Source organism: Molothrus ater, chromosome 10 (genome assembly GCF_012460135.2).
Source record: "Molothrus ater isolate BHLD 08-10-18 breed brown headed cowbird chromosome 10, BPBGC_Mater_1.1, whole genome shotgun sequence".
NCBI classification, from domain to species: domain Eukaryota; kingdom Metazoa; phylum Chordata; class Aves; order Passeriformes; family Icteridae; genus Molothrus; species Molothrus ater.
The window spans coordinates 25,766,152-25,788,027 of record NC_050487.2 but is presented as its reverse complement, the minus strand read 5'-3'; the positions used below and the strand labels follow the sequence as shown (position 1 = coordinate 25,788,027).

Sequence of the window (21,876 nt, the reverse complement as noted above, 5' to 3'; positions counted from 1 at the left end):
AGAACTAATTCTGATTGGTTTTTTCTAGGCTAAATGACTATATGGTTCTTAGGTAATAGGCTGTTAGTGATAACACAGGGGAGGCTTAAGTGTGTATTGATGGTTAGTTCATAGACTAAAAAAAACAGTAGGTAAATACTAAAAGTAGAGAAATTCACCCTAGTAGTTCTGTAGTCCTATCATTATATGTTTGTAAGAAATTAATAATATTGTGTATAGCTGAGGGGCCAGTGTGATTGTTTTGACAAATCAGGAATATTAAGTAAAGCACATATACTGTTCGAAGTATGCTATTAGAATGCCTGAGAAAAACAGCATTGTGGCGTTGCATTGTGCAGCACAGTTCTTGTGAAGTCCTAAGTTTCTGGTGCCAGCAGTTTTTCTTTGGATTTATTTTCATGCAGTAACTGTGTTGTAATTGCATAAGAACATAACATTACACAGCTTGGTCTGAGAAACTTCTTTTAGAGCATCCAGTTTTACAGATAGTGTTGAGTGAGGGTACTAATAAGACTTCTAGGGCTTGCTTTGCATTTCCTGCAAAACATGTGAAATACTAGATCAGACTTCATTAGTGTTAGTGCCATGTGTAGACCCGATGTGTCTTGTTAGATAGAGGCTTGTTTTTGATTGAAGTCATAATTTCAGTTTCCTTTTTAGATGTCCCATAGTTGTGTTTGCGCACAAATGGCTATGTCTCAAATGTCATTCCAGTTGCAATATTTAAATAATTTGATTACTTAATTATTAATTACATTGTTAATGCTTTGGGTTTTTTTTCTTTGTTCTAAACTCAAAATACCTAAACAATATTTTCTCCCCTGCTCTGAGCAGAAACTTTATCAATTGTTGCAATGGAACTGGAGCTAAGGGATTTCCTCAGTCTTCTACCAGAAGATGGAACAGCAGCATTTTTTCTGCCACATCTTCTTCACTGCAGCCAGAGGAAGCTGCTGACCTAAAACAATGACCTATGGACCTGCTGTCCACTCAACTACAGTGTGGTGTAATAAAAAAGTAAATGAAACAACCAGTAGAACTCCTTATAAGGTACTGCGGGCCTCCCTTCACATACATCTTATGTCAACTGCTGAAGGACAGCTGTTTCCTGAGGCAAAGCATCTGTTTTGAAGCTAATTCTGGTGCCAAAGCAGCTAGGAAATACAGACTCTACAGTACAACTGAACATACAGTGTTCACTGGAAGTAAAATAGAAAGTCAGTCTTAAATCTTTGTTAGTTGGATCATGGACCTAGGGAGGAATTCAGGCGCAGGCATGTGTCAACTGTATGAGTAAAAGTGAGTACCTTACTCTTCCAAGTGGAATTGAGCCCAACTGACTTGATATTGCAACACAGAGATTTCCTTGAATTTCTTCTAGGGTTTTTGGTAAGCATCTCAGGTGCTTATGCATGTGTGTACTGATGTTTGTCTGTCTTGTGAGCAGAAAGCATCTTTCTGCTCCTTTAGAGCTGGAATTCAGTAAGCTGTCGCAATGTTTGTAATGTCATTATGAATGTAGTTTGGAGTTTTTGACAATTACCAAAAATACAATGACTCCCATGATACCATAACCATCTAAACCATCTAAAGGCTAATTAGCTGACAGTGACTCTATAAAAATGTTTTCACTGAAGTTGCAATGTTATTTAAACCTGTAGAAGTCAGTCAGGAGAGACCATCTATATTTCAGCTAAAATACATTAACAAAAAAAAAAGATAAATCAAAAGTAGTATAACTTACTCACATAGCATTCCTGCTACAGGTAAAATGAATTATCTAATTTGCTGATAGGTATTATGCTGGTTTCAATGTAACCGTTAAAAAAGACCTAAGCAATTTAGGCTTGTTAAGGAGAAGCAATTTCATTCTTGCAGGCATAAAGCCTAGATATCTTGCTTTCCTTTCCTGTCCCATACATCTTTCCTTCTCATTTGGCACAAATCTAACATGAGGAGTTGGGTTATTGAAATGCAACCATATCTCTCTTACTGTTTTTATTTTTGAGTAGCATCAGCCATGCTCTAACACTGCTGCTTCCACCTGTCAGGAAACACTTTCTTTTTCCTTTGCCAAGAGCTGCAACAGCAAAATGATTCCACTGCAGGGTTCGTCAGAGCAAAGCTTTTCAGTACCATAGTTACTAAATTTTGGCCTTCACTGTCTGCATTTCATCAGGCTTATTTCAGCCTAATTTTGGCTTGGAATTATTTTCAGAACAGAAAACCAAGTCTTTTAAATGCACATTCTTGAGAGTTACTACTGAATAAAATTGTAAAGTAATTCAATAGAAATAATATAACCATTTTGTTAACTGCTCAATTATACAATACTATATATCTTTTCAGAGTGAACCTATGGATAACGTGATAACCAAATTCCTGTTTTCTAAACATTTACTACAAACATACTAATAAAATGTGACAGTATGATGACTGATATCCCAAATTTTGCTCTTACTCAGGGTTATTGGCAAACTTTAAAAAAAAAGAACATTTTATTACCTCTTCCATGTTCCTCATCTGCTAAATAACAAGCATTAGCCATCACCTAGAATATGTTTCGCTTGCAAGATACTGTTTTCATTTACAGAAACATATATTTATAAGCTGTTACATCCATTCAGCTGTTTTAGTCTGTGGTTCTTTTCTTAGCCACGGCCATTATGCGAAATCTTCCAAACTTTGTAGAGATGAGTGGTCCAGAAGAATATTTTCCAAGAAATTAAGGTAGACCTTGGAGTATCACTGTATTAAAATGCTTTCATCATTCTTGAGTGCCTGGCATGCCTTTACGCTTGAACTGATGGAATAATCTTGGGAACAGAGACTGCTTGTCTAGAAGGAGAAAAATAGCTTTATTGTACATTTCATCAGAAGAATAGTCTGTGCATGCGGCCAGCAGAGTCCAAAATGAGCACAGAGGATCCAAGTACTTTCTGGGCATTGTGAGTTAGATTTAAAAACAACTTTAAGATGCAATGAAGGTTACATTTTAATGCAGTCTAGATGGTTAATAATAAAAAAATCTGATGAAAGTCTGTTTTTACATGTCTTTCTGTAGACCCTTAAATTAGCCTTGTTATTGTCTGGACATCTGGAATAACATACTCTGTAAATCAGTTTTAGTGTTTATAAAATTGAATTAGGTTCTGTTTCATATTCCAGTTGTTTATCAAATAGATTAGATTTTCTGTTTAACATTGCATTCTGTATTTTTTAGTATAGCTAAAATGTAAATCACATGGTTGTATATATATACATACATCACATATTTTGAATTATTTCTACTGTTCTCTTTCTCTCAATACCTGTTATGCTCTGTCTTTTGAGTACTGAAAAATGTTGGTTTTAAAATTGAATTAACTTTTTAGAAACAATAACTTTTCTTCAAAATTCAAGTTTTTTCACTGGTGATATTGCCAGAGCAAGGTGATAGTGTCCGTAAAGCTACAACATGCCCTTTAGAAAGTAAACACTGTTTTAGTTTTTCAGTACTTCAGCTGTATGGGGATGATGAATTCAGCTGTATTTATCAGTGGTGCTTGTTTTAACAAAGATTGAGATGAAGTCTGTCACTACTGGGTACAGAAATACTCTGTCTCATGAAGAATTCTTTTTAAATAAAAAAAATCTGTCATGTAGATTTCATGGATGGTAAGTTGAAGTAATAGTCAGTTATCATCCAGTCCTTTAACTACTTCATTTTCCTGAGCAGCACTGAAGGAAGTATGACCAGGTTGCCTGCAACATCTTGGCTCCTAGACATGGAATATTGCTGGGTGCCTGAAGTAGTTCTAAGTATGCTGGCCTGTCTGTGAGCCCCATTGTGCATCTTAAAACATAACAAACATTACTAAGCTAGGTGCCTCTTACCTTCCTTTGGGAGTACAGTGTAGGTCGCTTCCATGCCTGCGTGGATGTGGTCAGTAACATGACAGTGTAACAGCCAGGTTCCAGGGTTCTGTGGGGTCATTTCCACAGTTTGAGATGTCCCAGGGAACAGATCAAAGACATCTGCCCGGTAAACCCCTGTTTGCTTCAAGACAAAAAGAAGCAACAGTTAAACTGTGTTAAACACACGTTCTGTGTATCATTTCTACTGAAACATCACTTTGTACATCCACTTCATGCTCCAAAGTTTAATAAACTAGCAACTAAGTGGAAATGAAGGAAAACTATAGGTTTTGTCTTACCACAGCCATGAAAAATTCACAACTATCTTGTTGAAATAATGTCTGAGGTTACCAGTGAGCGAATGCTACTGGCAGATATTCTCTGGCTCTTGTATGTTGATCAAATACAGGTTTGAGTCATAAAACCCTTATGGTCAAAGTACAAGCCCTGCTTAATATTGCAAGATGACTTTTCACCACAGATAACAGTCCCTGATATTTGACTTACCTCTCATTCTTAACACAGCAAGAAAAAGACCTGATACCTTGTAGTCAAAGCTGTGACCATGGAAGTGTACTGTGTGAATGTCTATCTCATTGCCCATTCCCATCAGATACCAGCTGACATTATCTCCAACGTGCATGGTCAGGCCATGCAAATTTCCAAACACCTTTCCATTAATGGCTAAAAAGAAGGAAAGTAAGACAGAGAAAACAAATAAGATTTTGTATCGTGTATTGGTACCTCTAATATAATACAGATTGAAAGATTTAAAAGCCAATGCCAAACAAAAGTAATGGTTTTGGATGGTACATGATGAATGGTTGTGTTTATGTTCCACATTAAACTAGAAAGAAAGACATAATAAAGGAAATGTCTTTGCTGTACATCGTTGCTAATGTTGCAGTTTTTAAAGAGCTGTGGGAATTGCAGGTCTTTTTTTAAAGATCTGCAGTTCCTGTCAATCTTTGTAAAAGAGTAAGCTTTACGAAGACATGCTTTCAGGATTCACGTAGACTTTCCAACATATCCAGAGCAGTTGTTTACTGACATCAAATCAGAACTTAAAATTTCATATTTATTCTTTCTCTACTAAAACTTCAACATAATAATATACCAGGGGATTTTGTTGTTGTTAAGGGGTTTTTTAACTCGTGAAAAAAAAGTCATTCACTGGCATCAGCAGTGTTTTCAAACAGTTTGAGTAAAGTTTTTCAGGCCTTCTGTCCTGGAACTGGAAATTCGAGGGGCTGAGAAAGTTGAATTTATATGCACCACTTTCAAATACATAATTTTGTAGAATATGCAGAGCTATATGAACTAAATTGGGAAACATACCATGCATTTTATTACTTTCAAGGAATCCCTCATCCTCTTTGTCAACAAGGTGTGGGTTGGTAGAATACATTTTAATGTTTTCATCCAAGTACCATGACTCATTTTCATCAAAAACCATAAAGAGAAGAGCAAACTGAACTTTCTTTTTAGTATGAAATGATGGCCAGTAATGTCTGTGACACACAATGAGTGTGCCTATTAATCCACTATAAGTGTCCTGAAATGACAAATGAAAACCACATACTTGCAAGATATAACTAAACAGAAATACTTTCCATGACATGCAGGAATCCTTTTACTATCTTCACAGCTATCAGTATCTGGGAAGAAGGGAAGCCAGTGTCAAACAAAGTTATTTCTCCACTGTTACATGCTACGCAGAAATCAAGTTCAATGAAGACTACCTCATTTTCATCTCTTGTTATAAATATTTCTTCCATATTAATTTACTGCTCTTTTTTCAAACTATTTTTATAATTTTGAGCTTGATTTCCATTCAAAATATACTTCTTGACACTGTTTGTATTTATTGAGACAATGGCAAGAATACATTAATTTCCATTAAAAATACTATATTAAGCTAATTCATGTTTGGTAAAAAATAGAAGAGTTGTGTTTCATAGTTGCATTTCAGTTTTCCTCCAAATGACTGATTAGATATTGAGCAAGCTATAAAGTTTTAGCTTTGAGAAGGGAATGTGAGATGACCTGTACTAACAGCAGAACAACCAGGAAGCAAAACCATGAATGTCTGTAGCATTGAATTTCTGCCCTGACGTTCTTGCAACTTGCCTTCAAGAAGCATATAAATTCAAAGGTATGGTAATAGGGGAAATACCTTAGCAGAGAAAGCAGAAAAATTTTCAAACTCATCTACGTTGACTATATCTATGTTGGAGACACAAACAAAACTGATATCAATAATATACCTTAACAATGTCCACTGTTGAATGGTATGCCCATGCAATACAATGTGAATCTCCTCTCCCAGGACTAGATCTCTCTGGGATTTTCCAGACATACATTGTTGTATCACCTGAATTAAATAAGTATCAATTAATTTTTGAAGTTTTCAATGTGCTGACCCAGGTGGTCATCATGAAGCAGATGTTATTTCCATTTACAGCTTATTATATTTGTCTTGAAGTTCCCATTTACTGCACTGACTAGCTGATGGCCCCTTCTGCAGATCCATGATTCTTCCTGACAGTGGTTTTGTGTGTGTGAGTGTGTCTGCACTGTCCAGATCACCATACTTAACAGTCGGTTGAATATTTTGTAAAGATCACAGAGGAAATTGAGAAGTAATAGCATAAGCTATGCTTTCCCTGTGGAGCCAACCTGTTTGCTTTCATGAAAGGTGCAGCCACATTGTATCAAAAAATTACTGATCAGTCAAGGACTTGGACACACAAATAATTATGAGGGGCATTTGAACTGTAGAAGTATTAGTCATAATCGGTGTCAAAAATTTAAGAACTTGAGGCAAGACAAACAAAAATGATGTTTTTCCTGCTTCTGCAAGCTTGCTAAATCTTACCAGAAGTCTTGATGTTATCTGCTGGAAATAAAAAAGGGTGGTTTGATACCTGGGTTAGTCACAGCAACAACAGAACTGTCTGTTTTCACTCCATGGGCATGGATAGAATAAGGTCTTGATGCTAAGTTTTTAAAAACTATTACAATTTTATCTCCAGTGTTTGACACAAGCAGCGGCCCTGTTGGATTGAAAAGAAAGATTAACTTGGTTTTACAAAACATCAGAACAGACAGCCAGCCAGCTTGTTGTGTTCCAATTCACAACATTGGCTTATAAGTCAGATGAAAACTGTATAAAGAAAATGTTCACTATGACATGCCAACTTGAGAAGTTAAATTTAGGCCTCTACATCTCAAGTTCTGAGCACTTACTGTGTACCTGAAGTCAGTTTGGATGTTGCTGCCCAGTTTTATGCTGACTTAGAATCTCTGACCAAGCAGCAAACCAAAAGGGTTTTTTTTCCTTGTAGAGCAAGCAATGTTATCTTGCAGGGAAAGCACTGCAGTAAAAGTAGCACTTCCAAGTAGGTTTTCCATTTAGATTGAGGCAATTTTTTGTGGGTAGAACTGCACTCAATATTATTCAAATAGTATCTTTTGATTTGTGTGACTGCATTTTTTGCATTTTCAAAACTGAACATGATGACTTTACCTTGAATTTCCAGGTGCTGCTGCTCCTTAGCTCTGTTTTTGGGAGTACTGAATGTCTGATCGGTGTACTCGCGATATACTACCTTTTTGTACTTTGAGCCAATGAATTTGTCATCTTTATTTAAAAATGGATTGCCTGGGCTGCCAAAAGAAGAAAGAAGTGCATTCCTTCATGTATTTTACAACATCTTTTGCAGGTATGTCAATTAACTATTAAGCAAGAATCTGGCTCAAAAGAAGTAGTAATCTCATAAACTGCAAGTATCTTCAACATGAACACATTCTTGTTAAGCTGGGAGGTTCCCCTTTAGAAGGTTAAAAACCCAACTATAAATAGATCAAGTCTATGGTACTTGAAAAAATGCTGAGTGCTTGGCCTGGCAAATGCTGCAAACTGCATGAAGACACACAGCAACTTGCACACTGGAAAACAGAGCCTTTAGCAACTTCAGTGTACACCTAAAATGAAGCCTAAAACTTGTAAAGCTGAACTGCATGGGGAGTGGACACAATATGGAGGGGAAAAGTCTGTTAACAGCATAGTCCATATTACTTGTGCTTAGAATTATGTCAGAGTCCACAGGGCAAAATATGTACTATCAAACTGAGGAAAAAGAAGAAAATACAATTCAGTTAATAACAAAATACAGTTATAATCTGCTACTCAAGTTATTCAGGTAGAACACAGAAATTCGTCATTCTTGTTTAGCCTTTTCTTCTAATTGGCATGAATTAGTTTATCTAATCAGTTCTCTCTCACTGAGATTCAAATACTGGAAATAAAATACCAAGACAACAAGCTTAATGATCAGTGAGTTCATTCATGAATGTATCTTGTATAAGCTCATGAAATTGAGAGGGGTCAAAGAACCTTACTCAGATTACAAATAAACATGAGACAAAGACCTTGTTTATCAGGACATATGACAACGAACATTTTAAGCTTTCCACATCAAGGACTACCAACATCAGTAAATAACAAATGCACATGCATTATCCAGGATCCATTAAAATCTACACTTGTCCCACAGAAGATCTGTGTGATTTCTCAAGCATTATGCTGTCTGGCTCAGTTACATGGCAGCACTGCTGGGTAAGAAGAAATTCGAGTGAACTCAAAATATGTTTATGAAAAGAAAGTGTGTCTAGAAACGTCTGGAAGAGGAAAAGTTTCAGAGGAGAAATGAGTTGCTCCTTCGCTTTTTTTTTGCATTTTTCTCCCCTGTGTACATTCTGAAGTACCTTTCCTCATGGTATTGATGCCGCTCGAATTCCCATGTCCTGTTAGGAGAATAGTCCCATTCAACTTCCACTGCAGCAATGTAGTAAATCTTTTCTTGCAAATACTTAGATAAATCTACATTCCACTGGTGGCATTTTTTCACTTTGTAGTTCTGTTTCATGCCCCCAGTGTAGTGGTCTGCTGTCAGGCAGGACACCTCAAAAACTCCTAGGGGTCATATAAGAAACAAAGACTTGAGGAGACTGAGACACAGATTATTGCTCATATAAGCAATATCTTAATATAATTATCTCATATAAGCAATGTCCAAAATCTTTGTGCAGCATGGCTACTTGTAATAAAATTCAGCCTACAGAGGAGCTAGGATAATTAAGGATTTAGCATTAAGAGCATATGTCCTTACAGTTGGCTGCCCTTCAAACACAACTGTGCATAGTTTTAGCACCAGGATCAATATACCACCTACTTAAAGCTTGTCTCTATGCACAAAGCATTCATAGGTAACAGTTTCTGCATTAGTAACAGAATTTTTAAATAAGACATTTACCTTCAGAATCAGGCTTCATAATAGCTGTAAGAACTGTATGTGGAAACAGATTTGCTGTATCCCTTCTTGTTCCTTTAGTTACAAATGTGTTTTCTGAGAAGTATATCCCATGGACGTCAACTTCTGAACCCAAGCCCATCAAATGCCAGGAAACAACACTTCCTTTACACATCTCAAGACCAGGCTGATTTCCATACATATAACCATTAATGGCTATAGAAGATTTGAGAAAGCAAAAGCCACCTTGATTAATATATTACTTAATTCTGCAATAGAGATTAACTAATAAACACTTCAGATGTAATGTCATGCCTTAGACTGGCAGAAATATCAATGATAAAATACTTTATCACATCAACAAAACTAAAGAATCAATTCAAGCAAAACAACTTTTAAACCCCAGTGTTTAATTTCCAACTGTTTCCCTTTTCAATGTCCACAGCACTTATCACTACCTTGGCCAAATGGAAATTTCCCTGCTTTCTACTTGTCATGTATACAGGATGAATAAAAGATCCTGTTTTATACCCTGCAACACCCTCCATCTGTAGAGTGGAGGCAATCAGAGGGGTTTTTTCATTTGAGTTACTAACCCTTTCTAGATAGTCCTTGGCAAAACTTTCCAATTCTGGGCTTCTCAGGTACTACTGAATGCTCAGCGCCAAGAGTCTGTAAACAGGAATGGCCTGAGGTGAATTTTTTTTCAAAATGCATAAAAAAAATATGCTTAAAGATTAGGACTTAATAGCAGGGTTAGGGCCTGAGGGTAAAAACGTCTTTTTCCCATGAAATTTGAAAAACATTTCTGCAATACTAAAACACAATCAGTGTGAAACTCAATTCTGCCCTTTTAAAGAAGCAAAGAGCCATTCTGAGGCAAAGTCTAGCTGGCAGATGGAGGGAAGGGATCCCTGCCCTCTGCTCAGCACTGCTGAGGCCACACCTGCAGGGCTGTGCTGAGTTCTGGGCTCCCCAGTTTGGAAGACATGAACACAGTGGAGAGAGGGCAACAGAGGGCCGCAAGGATGATGAAGGGACAAGAAAGCTTCTCTTCCTACGGGGAAAGGCTGAGAGAGCTGTGATGACCCTTCAGCCTGAAGAAGGGGCAGCTTGGGGGATCTCACCCACCTGTACAAACACCTTCAGGGAGAGTGCCAAGAGGATGGAGCCAGGCTCTTCCCAGTGGTACCCAGTGATAGGGACAGAAGCCCTGCTGACACTAACAGACACCAAATGGCACACAGGAGATTCCCTCCAAAGACCAGGAAACACTGTGAGGCTGACCAAGCACTGGCAGAGGCTGCCCAGAGAGATGGTGGAGTGTCCATCCTTGAAGGTATTCAAAAGTCATCAGGACATGGTCTTGGGCAAGTGGCTCTGGGTGGCCCTACTTGAGCAGGGTGTTGGACCAGGTGATCTCCAGAGGTCCCATCCAGCCTCAATTTCTCTGTAACTCTGTGAAAGACCTCCTTTCAACTACACCATCTGCAAAGCAGAGGTCAGTCTTGTCTTGCTGACTGGTTGCACTCATAGTGTTGCATACAGGCTGAAGACCTAATTCTTCCTTCTATCTGCTCGAAGTGGTACATAACCATGTTTTCCCTATTACAGGGAAAACAAATGACCTTGAACAGCTGGCATTATACTTTAAACTACCACATTTGGTTGAAACTGAATTGCACTGAAATGTTTGGGGTTTTTTCCCACTGGAAAGGAATGCACTATACAGCTTTCCTGCCTCAAACATGAAACCATTAAAGTAAAAACCTTACTGCAGAAATTAATATTTCACTAACTTATAATTTTCTTACAGTGCATTTTGTTAGACTCTTGGAAGTCTTCATCATCTTTGTCAATTTTATCAGGACTTAGTGTAAACATCAAAATATTATCATCCAAATACCAGCTCAGATTCTCATCAAATACTGTGGCAAGTAGAAAAAACTCCATGTTCACATTTTTCTGTTGAGAAGAAATAGTAGAAGGGAAAATAGAAATGAATGAACAGAAAATGTCAGGGGCAAAACTCCTATGTTGTAATAATTTATGAGTACAAGTCACAAAATAGAGTAAATGCATACATTGATACTGCATTCTGATAATCTCAAAGCTCTGTAATTGCTGTATCTGGTAACTAAGTATCTACTGCTAATGTTCATTCTATCAGCAACGACCACCTCTGGAAGTGAGTTTGTATTTGATCTTTAAAATCTCTACATTTTCCTAGAGATTCTCATCCTATCTGAGACTTGAATGCCAGCAGCTGCTCATGACAGTGGTGTTTTCACATAGCAGTGACTGTCTATCTGGAGCCATATTGAAAACCAACCCCACTTTCTTCATGTTGTTTATTCCCCTTAGGACATCGGTGAAACTGTAATGTGGAGAGGAGGTGGTGCGGTCTGAGAAGAGAAAGCAGATTCAGCTGTGGCAATGCAAATGTTTCCATTTTTCTTCTCTGACTGACCTGTTTCCCAGAAGAAAGCAGAGCTCCTTTCCTGCACACTAGGAGAGGACCCACAAGGCCAGAACTGGTGTCTCTGACTGCATCTACAGCTGAGTAATAAAGCCAGGTTAAGCAGTCTGGGTCTTGGTCTGTGGGACCCACATCTTCTGGCACATCCCATTCATATGTAAATGTGGTGCCAGGACTCACATGAGAGGCTGGAGATTCGGTACCTATAACAGAAATCAGCATTGGGAATTACGCCAAGTGCACATTCTTTCTTTTCTCACCTGCAGCATATGGGCAGGTCAGACAGTGAGTGCTCAGATGCTGCAGCACCCTGTGGGCGGCTCACCGGTGCCGAAGCGCGCCCCCGCCCCGCTCCTGGGGTAGCTCACGCCGTGGGGTTGGATGCTGAACGGGCGTCTGGCCTTGTTCCGGAAAGTCACCCTGATGCGCTCACCCACTTCAGCCCTGATCACAGGTCCTGGAAAAGCGTACACGATCTAATTATGGGATATTTCCATCAAATGGTCACCTTGAATTTATGGCATTCAGTGGCTGGCTTCTTTTTCCCTTGCATGAGGAATGCCCCTGGGCCTCTGTGGCCACAGACCAGGTCCCTGGCACGTGGCCTGAATCACACAACTGCCCAGCAGCAACCAATTCCAGTTCACTTGGAGGCCCAGTGACTTTCAGGACAGTTCCTTTCCTTCAAAAAGCAATTTACAGACATTAGCACCAACCCATGCCAGGAGCAGCAAGGTTATCAATAGAACTAGATCTGCCTAGCCTGGCTTTGTAAGTAAGACCCTGACCTTTGGAAACCATGGCATGCTCCTACAGGGAAGCTGGGTACCATGGCAGTGTTGCATCAAGAGCTTCTTTACACCTTGGGGGAAACCACAGGCACTAGTGACTGCCAGAGGCAGGGAGAGCTAAGGGCTTCTCCTTGGAGGTGGGAGCACTGCTTACTAACCAGTGGAAGCGACTGTTTACTCACATAAATCTTTGACACAAAAAAAATTTAGACTTTCTTACCTAGGAGTCCAAGGTGTGCTTCCTCTGCAAGCCTTTTTTTATGTTCAGTGAAAGAACCATCTGTATATTCTTTGTAAATTGCTTTTTTGTAGGAGCCACCAATTCTTGTCTCACTTTGTTCAAAAAAGATGTGAGATTCACTGTGTAAAAGAAATTGCCATAGATGCAAACACTTCAAGTCAAATGCTCAGTTGTAAAAAAGCAGTAAGACCTTAACTCTGTTTTTGGAGCTATGGCATGCTGAGTTTGTCTTTTGGGTTTCTTTTCAGTGGTATGGTCACACACTTATATGCAGTGACTTAGAAGATGTGCAGGAATCCATTATCCTTCACTAACTTATTAAGAAAAATCCACTGTGCTGAGCTGCCCTTACAAAGCCAGTCTGCTTAGAGATTGATTAGTCAACATTTCATAATCTTGAATTTACTCTTTTAATTAGAAGTTACAAAAATTCAACAGGAGCAGATGCGAACACCAAGAATATGTAACATCTATATAAAAAGTGAGAAGATTCAGTCGACACTTCTACTCTTTAAGAAAGGACCTTTCAGTGTTTTCCAAGCACTATTCAAACATTGAACTGTGCCTCATTGCTTGTGGAAGAGCAAGCAGATGAAAAACTTGAGGAATCAATGTATTCAGTGTGTCCAGGTCGTAAATATGTAAACACAGTGTAACGAGCAAAGCTATCCCATGCAATCTGTTTTCTACATGAGATGCTGTTAGCATGAGTTTCATCATTGAAGGCAATGGTCATGATCTCCTGCCTTGTTCCCTAACTCAAGATAATCAACCATCTTGAATAATAAGGAGTCACAGCCTGTATATGACACAATAATTCATCTTAATCACAGTGAAACAACTAACATAGTAGCAAAATTTAAGGTAAGATTACAGGGAAAACAAATGACCTAATTTGATCTGATACTTATTCTAGCACTAATATTTAAGCACAGATGAGGACAATGAGCAATTATGCTTAAAAGTCAGTTCTGCCATATGCTTACCTTGTTTAGCATGCTTAAATCAATTCTTCCTGGAAAATAAAACTTCTTTAATTAGAGGCATTTACCTGTCAACAATTAATTCTTGCCCTGTAAAATGGTTCACTGCAGATGGGCCATAATTCCAGATGATCTCTTCAGCAGCAAGGAAGTACTGTCTTATCTTTGTACTCTCACTGTGACCTGGTGTGGATTTCTTACAATCTTCTACTTTAAAAAGGGCCTGCATACCACCTGGGAAAAAATAGGTAGAGAAACCTGGGGAGAAGGAACTGCATTTTGTTTTCTCTTTCCCTGCATCCAACAGCTCTTCTGTTCCCTGGACAATTCCCACACCATTGATGGATGTGCAAATCACAAAATGGAAGATAAATGCTGTAAAAGAAGGTGTGCCAGCTGAGCTGGGATATAGAAACACAGCTGTGGTATCCACAGCAGGCAGACAGGCATGGTAAAGGGCATTCTGCTTGTAAAGCTGCCACTGGCATGGCTAAGAGGATTAGGGTAGAGTGGACACAGTGCTGTCCATGAACCATTCAGCCAAGGTCAGACTGACCATCCTCTATCTAAATATATTCAACAACTTACTTGTGGAACTCCCAAGTCTGCATCCTAAGGGAAGCAGTTAGCAAATCTGCTTGCTGGAGACACAAATAATATAGTGAAGAGAGCCCTTTTACAGCTATAAATCTGGCCAATTTTTAGGGTTTAAGTCTTGATCAGAATGCCTCAGCCATATCAGGATATTGCTTGATCTGATAAAGCTTGGAACCTCTGTGTCATTGAATCTGTAGGTTACACACTTTTTATTTTGGAGTTTTCAAATCTTGGAGAATGACTTTCAGTTCTGTGTTCTTTCCCACTTTGTGATAAATCACTTTGCTCACAGGAATATAGATCATACAAAAGCCTGGAATTAGCTTCTAAGTATTTAATATGGCTATTAAAACTGAAAATACAGGACAATACAGAGAAGCGAAAAGAACATCTCTGCTTATTCATGAATGCACTTTCCAGAACATGTATTTGTCAGTAGGCAAGTTAGCCTGCCTGTTCTGTGCCCTTTTTCAAAGATGGAATGAGCCCCAACTTTTTTGTTGGCAAACAGAAAATTGTGGTTAGTTATCTCCAGCAGGGGGCAAACATCATGCTGGTTTTTTGCCCAACGGCGAGGCTTGCAAAAATGCAGTTGGGCTAAGTGCTGCCAGCTGATGATGATGTCCATTAGGGAAAAGAATCCCTTGATTCCCATCTATACAGGCTCAAACCCATCTAATGCGCTTGTAGGCATTTCATTTACTTGAGAGTTTTTTTACCTAGAGGAGAATATTGCCTGGCATATCACCAGGTCAAGAGCTCTGCAAAAGTGACTCAGTAAACTCTTAAGGTAAAAAATTCTGATCACTGAAACTTGTACTGTACCTTCAATGTGGTCATTCACTTGGCAGCTGAGCAGCCATTCCCCAGGGCTCCTTGGTACCATGACAGCATCAATGAATGTGGCTGGGAAGAGGCTGATGGTGTCAACTCGATGATGCCTTTCTATTAAAGTCTGTCCATGAAAGTAGGCTGAATGGATATCAGCTTCATTACCCATGCCAAAAAGATGCCATTTTATCTTATCTTCCACACACATTGTGAGGTTTGGGAGGTATCCATACATGTATCCATTGATTGCTAAAATAAATGTTATTTATTACAGTTAACTTCACAGACCTTAGGATGTTTTCTTCAAATGCAGATATCATACAACCATTGCTCTATTCTTCAAAATAGAAAGAGCTTCAAAAAAAAGCTCCACACTTTTGAAAATCACTGCCAGTACCAGACACATGCTTCCTCTACATAGCTATGATTCTGGAATACATGCCAGAGCCAGAGGTATCTTATTTGTTTACACTAACAGTAAGAACTGTTTTTCTAAACTATGACATTATAGTACAGAGCTCAGGACTAAGAAACAGAACAAAGTAACACAACGCTGTTTACACTGCCTGGGAAAATTACACTGGCAAAGAGCTTCATGGCCCCTAAGAATTTTGTATCACAACTCCAAAGATTTGATTGTACAATACCTGCCATCACTTTTAAATTTTAAAATTTTTATTTGAAGAATCTGTCTTAATCCTCTAAGAAATATTCCCAATTTAAAAAAAATAAAGTTCTACAATTCATCTTTAAAAGAGACAAGACAGAAAAATATTACTTCACAAGATCAGTGACAAGCAACATTGATATAATGTTCTCTCACAGTGCATTTTATTGCTTTCCTGGAAGTCCTCATCATCTTTGTCCACTTTGGAAGGCTCAAAACAGTATGTTCTGATATTGTCCTCTAGGTACCAACTGAGATTTTCATCCACCACAGAAAACATAAGGATAAATTCAGCATCAAAGTGTTGATCAGTGTCCCTATTCATTGTATCTGAAAAACAAAGGGGTATATTCAAAATCTTGGTAACTAACATTAATGTTTTTGTCAGTTTTAACTCTAGTCTCAGTGGGGCTGGACCCTGTTTACTTCATGTTTTGACACTTTCCTTGAGCATGACTGTATACATAAACTTATAGACACACTTAAGAAACAAAAAATCTCTTTTGATAGATATAAAATTACTATATTATTACTATAAAATTATTAATTACTATATTAATTAAAATTTTAAAATATTATATAAAATTATTAATTACTATAAAATTACTGAGAATAAATATTGCATGTTAATCTCTTTCTTATATTAGTATTTACAATTCCTTGCACATTGCTAGCATAGCACATCTCACTCATATGAATTTGTGAACAAAGCATTCTGCAAATTATATTCACTCTCATACACAAAATCAGACTACTTCCTACACTATTGAAGGCAGCTGATTGAGAAGACCAAAAGCAGTTATTTCAAAATCAATTGTAATCTTCTCCTCTTCCAGGAAATTATTTCACTGATACTTATCAATAATAATTATCAATCACCTTGCATTTGTGTTTATTTACTCACTTATTTATTTATGGTTTACCTTTCCTGCAAATTATTAAAGGCCCAACAAGCCCTGAGGCAACATCTCTGGGAGCATCTATGTGGGAGTGGTAAACCCTGGTTATGCAGTCTGCATCTGATTTAGCTGGACCTTGATCTTCTGTCACATCCCATGTGTAAGTGTACTGGCCTCCAGGCTCGACAGCATCATCTCGCTTTTGCAAATCTTTGGTGGTGTCAGGATAAAAAGCACCTGAAGAATTCCACATAGTTAACATTAGCACAACACATTCACAACAGGGTTTTAGGATAGCACCTGCCATGCTGAAAGTTGATTACATGCTGCAGCAAAATGGACTGAACATCTGAATATAGGTTAAAAACCCACAACTTTTAAATCAGATGAGTAGATGTCTTTCTCTTTAGGAATCTTTTCATTGGCTTTTGAAGTCCATAGGAGTACTTCAATTAATGGCCCATTAAAGATAGTCCTTAATTTATTTGGAGGGGACTATGTGCTTCCTGTAAAAAAGATAATAATTAAAATATTTGGAAAACATTTCTTAAATATTAATCTTGGAAACCGTTCTAAAACATTGCATATGCCCTGAAGGAATATAGGTGTTGCTGGAATGATAGCAACAGAAAATAGTTCTAAAACATTGCATATGCCCTGAAGGAATATAGGTGTTGCTGGAATGATAGCAACAGAAAAAATTCTGAAAAGTGTACGTACTGCTACATAATACAATGTTTTGATCTGACAGAGTGTGTCACATGCTAGTTGTAATGAAAACAAATTACTAAGCAGTATCTGTTTACCCATTTTAAGAAATTCTTGTGTATCTTATATACCATATACATAAATTTAGTGTTAAGAATTTGGAGCAGTACATTATTATCGTTAACGTCTTCCTCACAGCATCAAATTTTTATATATCTTCCATACCTCAATCTCTTATATACCTTTATACCCTTATTTTGGTTGAAGCACAAATATTCTTATTTCAGGTAAAATGTTAATCTAAAATTGCCTCCTTCACAAATTCCACTTTTGGCTTTGTATTTTACTCCTGAAAAATTATCAAACTTAGCTCCTATTTTAAATTGATTGTGTCCTAATTTAAATCTCTTTTTACTTGACCAGTCTTCTCTCTGATGGAAGAACACCACTTACACTCAAAGGGACGATTAACTTTTGATAAATTCTGGTCCAGAATGGAATCAAGCTTACCTTCATTTTCTTTTGTGTATCTTACACCATGGGGATGCAGCGTGTAGTTTCTGGAAGCAAAGTTTTTCAAGTGAATAGTAATGGAATCGCCAACTTCTCCCTTAATTATAGGACCTAAAAAACCCAGCCAGGAAGGTTTTTCAACTATCACATCATATAAATGATTAGTATACTGAATGTAGATAGCCTTCTTGTAAGTGTTTCCTATCCTGTGTGGTCCTCTTTTCAGAAAGACTTCAGCCTGCCTGTAAAGAAAAAACATAAATGCATCTGTCATGTGGTTTTTAATTAATAGTCTCAAATAAAGACCAGGTCTCTGCAGCACTGTGCACAACTACACGCAAGTCTTGTGGTGAAATAAGTTAATACTGCCCAAAAATGCAAAGCATTTTCTACAAGGTGGAGTTTTGTTTGAGCATATGGGGAAGGAATTGTAGGTGCCTTGGCAAGAGCAGGTCAGAAGTGCAATTAAAATGCCAGTCCAGAGCTCCACTTGGAGAGAAAAGGCTCAGTTACTATAATTCTGAGTACATGAGGCTCTTGAGCTGCAACCTAAATCGAACATGTATGGTACGGCTCTTCTTGGACCTTTTAAACAGCTGCCATTTAGTTGTAGAGTATTCCTTCTGCACTGTGTTTTTCCCTGCCCCTATAAACATCCATCTCTACACAAGCACACCTTCAAAAAGCATCCAGGAGGAGAAGCTGAAACTGAAAAGTACAATACAAAGGACTGGCTCCATTGCAGGCATACAAGCACTGAAAACCTGAAATTAATGTAGCATGCAGCATGTCACCACGACCGGGGGAAAGCAGTGAAATTGCAGTGAACAGCAGTGGCTTGTTGTATTACAACACAGCTCTGCGATTCTCAGACAGGATGCCCTGTTTCCACCCCCAATCCGAATTACTAGCCTGCTGAATCCCTGGCAGTGTCTTACCGCTCACAAAGTTTGTGAGTGGAAAAAATGAAAAGCTAACTGCTTCATCTCACATCTGATTGAGTGGCAGGTTATGGCTGAGGCTCTCACTAAAGGAAACAAACCACAGGAAATCTTGTAATCCCTCATCCACAGACTAAATGAGAACTGCATTTTTGAGATTTCTGACTTTCAAATTTCTGATTTCTCTCATCACTGTTTTTGCTTTGATACAGTCCTATATAATTTTTAGGGCACTGCAAAAAGAGAAGAAAGGAACAGTTTTCCTCTCTCAAATATTTTTCTGATGCCTTTTATATCTGGATTTTCTTCATTGATTATTCAGACCTCCAGAATGCTTCCCCCCTCCTCACCCTACATATCTTCAGCCTACTTACTGCTCTAACTCTACACAGGACCCTCTTTGTCTTGTAATGAGCAACCCAGCTCCTCCACTGTGGGTGGAAGTACCCAGCTGTGCTTCTGCACCAGTGAAAACCATCCCTGCTGACAGTGAATAACTAAAAAGAAAACCTGTACTCAGTAGGAAAGTTTTAAATTTATAATTTGTTTTTAAATTTGTCAGTTCTGCATTTAAAAACAAAAACCATGTCTTCAGCACTAGCACCTTAGACATTCAAAATTAAACACCATTAGATATTCAGGGTCTTATTCTAGTCTCTACTGAGTAAATATTTCATTACAACAAATTCACACTCTACTGCATATTCCAATGCTTTGAATTAGCAGAACATTGGAATGCAATTCTCAAGCAAGCCTGGAAAAAAAATCAAAATTCCCATATATGTTTGACAGAAAATCCACTGACACCAAGACTCATTTCACTGCCTTCACCAAGTTTTCAGTACAGCCCTGGTGACTAAACCAGATGAAGTTGTAAAATAGAACTCAACACTGCTTTACTTACTCTTCTTCTGCAAAAAGCTGCCCAGAGATGGCATTAGCATTGCCCGGTGCATAGTTCCAGACAGTCTCTCTAATGCCAATATAGTACTCCCGGTTCACTGCCCCAACGTGGCAACAGCAAGAAACCAGCGAGCAGATTAGGAGAAATAGCTTCATTTTGCATTCATGGACCTTGAGGAAAACATGAAATAAAAACACAGGATGGACACATGCAATTTCCTTTTATATGTTCCTATCCCTCCTACTCCCCATATCCTTACTTCCCCCTCCCTGCTGCTGTTTGCTTTTGTGGAAACAATAAAAACAATTGCACAATGTCTCTGTGTGTCAAGAGCAAACAAAAGATTCTGGTAACTTCATCAGTTCAGAAAAGCAAAGAAATTTTTTCTATTTTTGCAAACCTACAATCACACAAAATAGCATTCAGATTGTTGTAGAGTGCAAATCTTGTCACTGAATTGAAAGCAGATTTAAATGGATTTACAGACTTGGGAATTCTTTTAAAATGTCATCTGTGCTCTGAGCACTGACACAATTATACTCATTCTAAACTAAAATTACAATTTTCCATTGTATGGCAACTTAAAATTATCTGTAATAAGCAGGATATCCTTTTAATCTATTTTAATACTGGGCAGAAAAATTATGATTATTTTGGATAGAAGACTAAGATTCAGAATATAACTAAAATATAGCAGTTTTCCTTTAATGACATAAAAATCTAAGTCTTGTTCACCAGGACATATAAGATAATTCACAAATTTTAATCACTATTCCTATCAGTCACTGTCAGAATATTTAATTTCTTCATATTTCTACACATTTGGATTAAATGAAGGATTCTACTTCTCTCTACATGACAAAGCCAAAGCTGAGATTTTGAAATCTTTCCAAATCTATGATGAAATTCTGGAGTTTCACAGGTTGATGTCACATTATCAAAATTATTTCTGTAGGGATTTTTTTTCCTTTGCCACAGATGAAGATAAGTAGAGAAGTGTAAAGATCCACCTATTGGGGGTTGCAAATACCCATTTGTAAATTAAGTGAGGTAAAAATGAGAAAGCTTTTACCTCCTATTAAAATACTTTAATTCAAAGTCATTCCTTCATAAATCAGTTGTTCATGAGTATGTAGGTTTTTGATATATTTTTGTTCAGATTTCCATTTGATTGAGGAAGAGAAAAAACAACACCAGCAATACCCTTGAAATCTCCACATTTATTTGAGGGTAAAAGTATATGCTTTACTTTGCCTCACACCCCTGAATATTCTAAATTACTCTTCCTTGATTTCCAAAAGAACTGAATGGTTTTTTAATGTAAAAATATAACAAAAACTTCTGACAGGCAATATTTTCCACTTCTGCTTTTAATGGCACCTCCCCCAAACTTTCAGATTATCTGTATGCCTAAACACACTCCTCTTACCTTTTTCTTAAGGAGCTCAAAAGTACCTCAGTTTCTGAGGTCTGTTTTATCTTCAGAAGGTGTCTGAAAAGCAGGAACTTCTCTCAAGACCTAAATAAAAAGACCCTATTTATTTGGTTAAATTATGGGTCTGCAGTTTGGTGTCCTTAATACTCCTTAATTGCTTTAAACCACAGTACCTAATTTCTCATATTGAGGATGCTGAAATAGACTGTTTCTGAAATCCCCAAAATTGCATTGAAAAGATAAAGCAAATATTTTACTTCCAAAATTTTCCTTGAAAGAAAATAATAAATAAACCCCCAAATTGAATATTCTGACAAAAGGTCACATATATATTCATATTCATAAGATATGCATATCATATATATCATTCATAAGATCACACAGCGAGGCTGAATTGAACCCCCACCATTCACAATTCTCGCATTTGAATGATGTGTGTCTGTTGCCTGCTGCTCATGCTGCTGCTCTGGTTGCCTGTAAACCTCTGCAGTTAAGCACCATTTAAAGAGCTGGTGCAGCTTCATTTATCCTCTGCTGCTCTATGTGGAAAACCCCTCTATCCATAATGGGAACAATCAGGAAATTGTAGTTTTGCAAGAGTCACTTTTACCTACACAGATATTAATATATACTTTAAAATGCAAAGGTGTGGATGGGGCTCCACAGTATTTTGCT

The 21,876-nt window shown here is 37.8% G+C and overlaps 2 protein-coding genes across 4 annotated transcripts in view; one reads left to right on the top strand and one right to left on the bottom strand.

Moving 5' to 3' along the window:
- The window catches only part of HPS3 (HPS3 biogenesis of lysosomal organelles complex 2 subunit 1), a 33,446-nt gene extending 18,034 nt beyond the window's left edge, over positions 1-15,412 (top strand). The window contains exons 17-19 of one of the 3 annotated variants that reach the window (XR_004980764.2): positions 835-1,050; positions 7,440-7,622; positions 11,577-15,412. Coding sequence is in view for 1 of the 3 variants with exons in the window: in XM_036389166.2 (XP_036245059.1) it covers positions 835-962 (128 nt within the window). In the remaining 2 variants the exon portion in view is untranslated. Of the gene's footprint in view, positions 1-834; positions 4,785-7,439; positions 7,623-11,576 lie in introns of those variants that run through there. The other 2 variants (XR_004980763.2, XM_036389166.2) reach the window with 2 other exon arrangements.
- CP (ceruloplasmin) lies at positions 2,480-21,274 on the bottom strand. The gene is made up of 20 exons (XM_036389167.1): positions 21,196-21,274; positions 19,767-19,936; positions 17,919-18,163; positions 16,725-16,937; positions 15,958-16,131; positions 15,129-15,383; positions 13,775-13,940; positions 12,703-12,842; positions 12,017-12,148; positions 11,683-11,894; positions 11,027-11,177; positions 9,216-9,428; positions 8,668-8,875; positions 7,427-7,566; positions 6,825-6,953; positions 6,165-6,271; positions 5,236-5,452; positions 4,442-4,581; positions 3,877-4,039; positions 2,480-2,838 (listed from the first exon to the last, which is right to left on the bottom strand). The coding sequence occupies exons 2-20, from the start codon at positions 19,919-19,921 to the stop codon at positions 2,768-2,770; spliced, it is 3,231 nt and encodes a 1,076-aa protein (XP_036245060.1). The 5' UTR covers positions 19,922-19,936; positions 21,196-21,274; the 3' UTR covers positions 2,480-2,767.
- Positions 21,275-21,876: the final 602 nt, after the last annotated feature.

Excerpts from the sequence above, each read along its gene's own strand:
- CP (XM_036389167.1), bottom strand. The coding sequence starts at position 19,921 with ATGAAGCTATTTCTCCTAATCTGCTCGCTGGTTTCTTGCTGTTGCCAC. Across the intron at positions 16,938-17,918 it reads ATACACAAAAGAAAATGAAG|GTGCTTTTTATCCTGACACC; the intron begins GTAAGCTTGATT and ends GGAATTCTTCAG. Across the intron at positions 16,132-16,724 it reads TTTAATAATTTGCAGGAAAG|ATACAATGAATAGGGACACT; the intron begins GTAAACCATAAA and ends TTTGTTTTTCAG.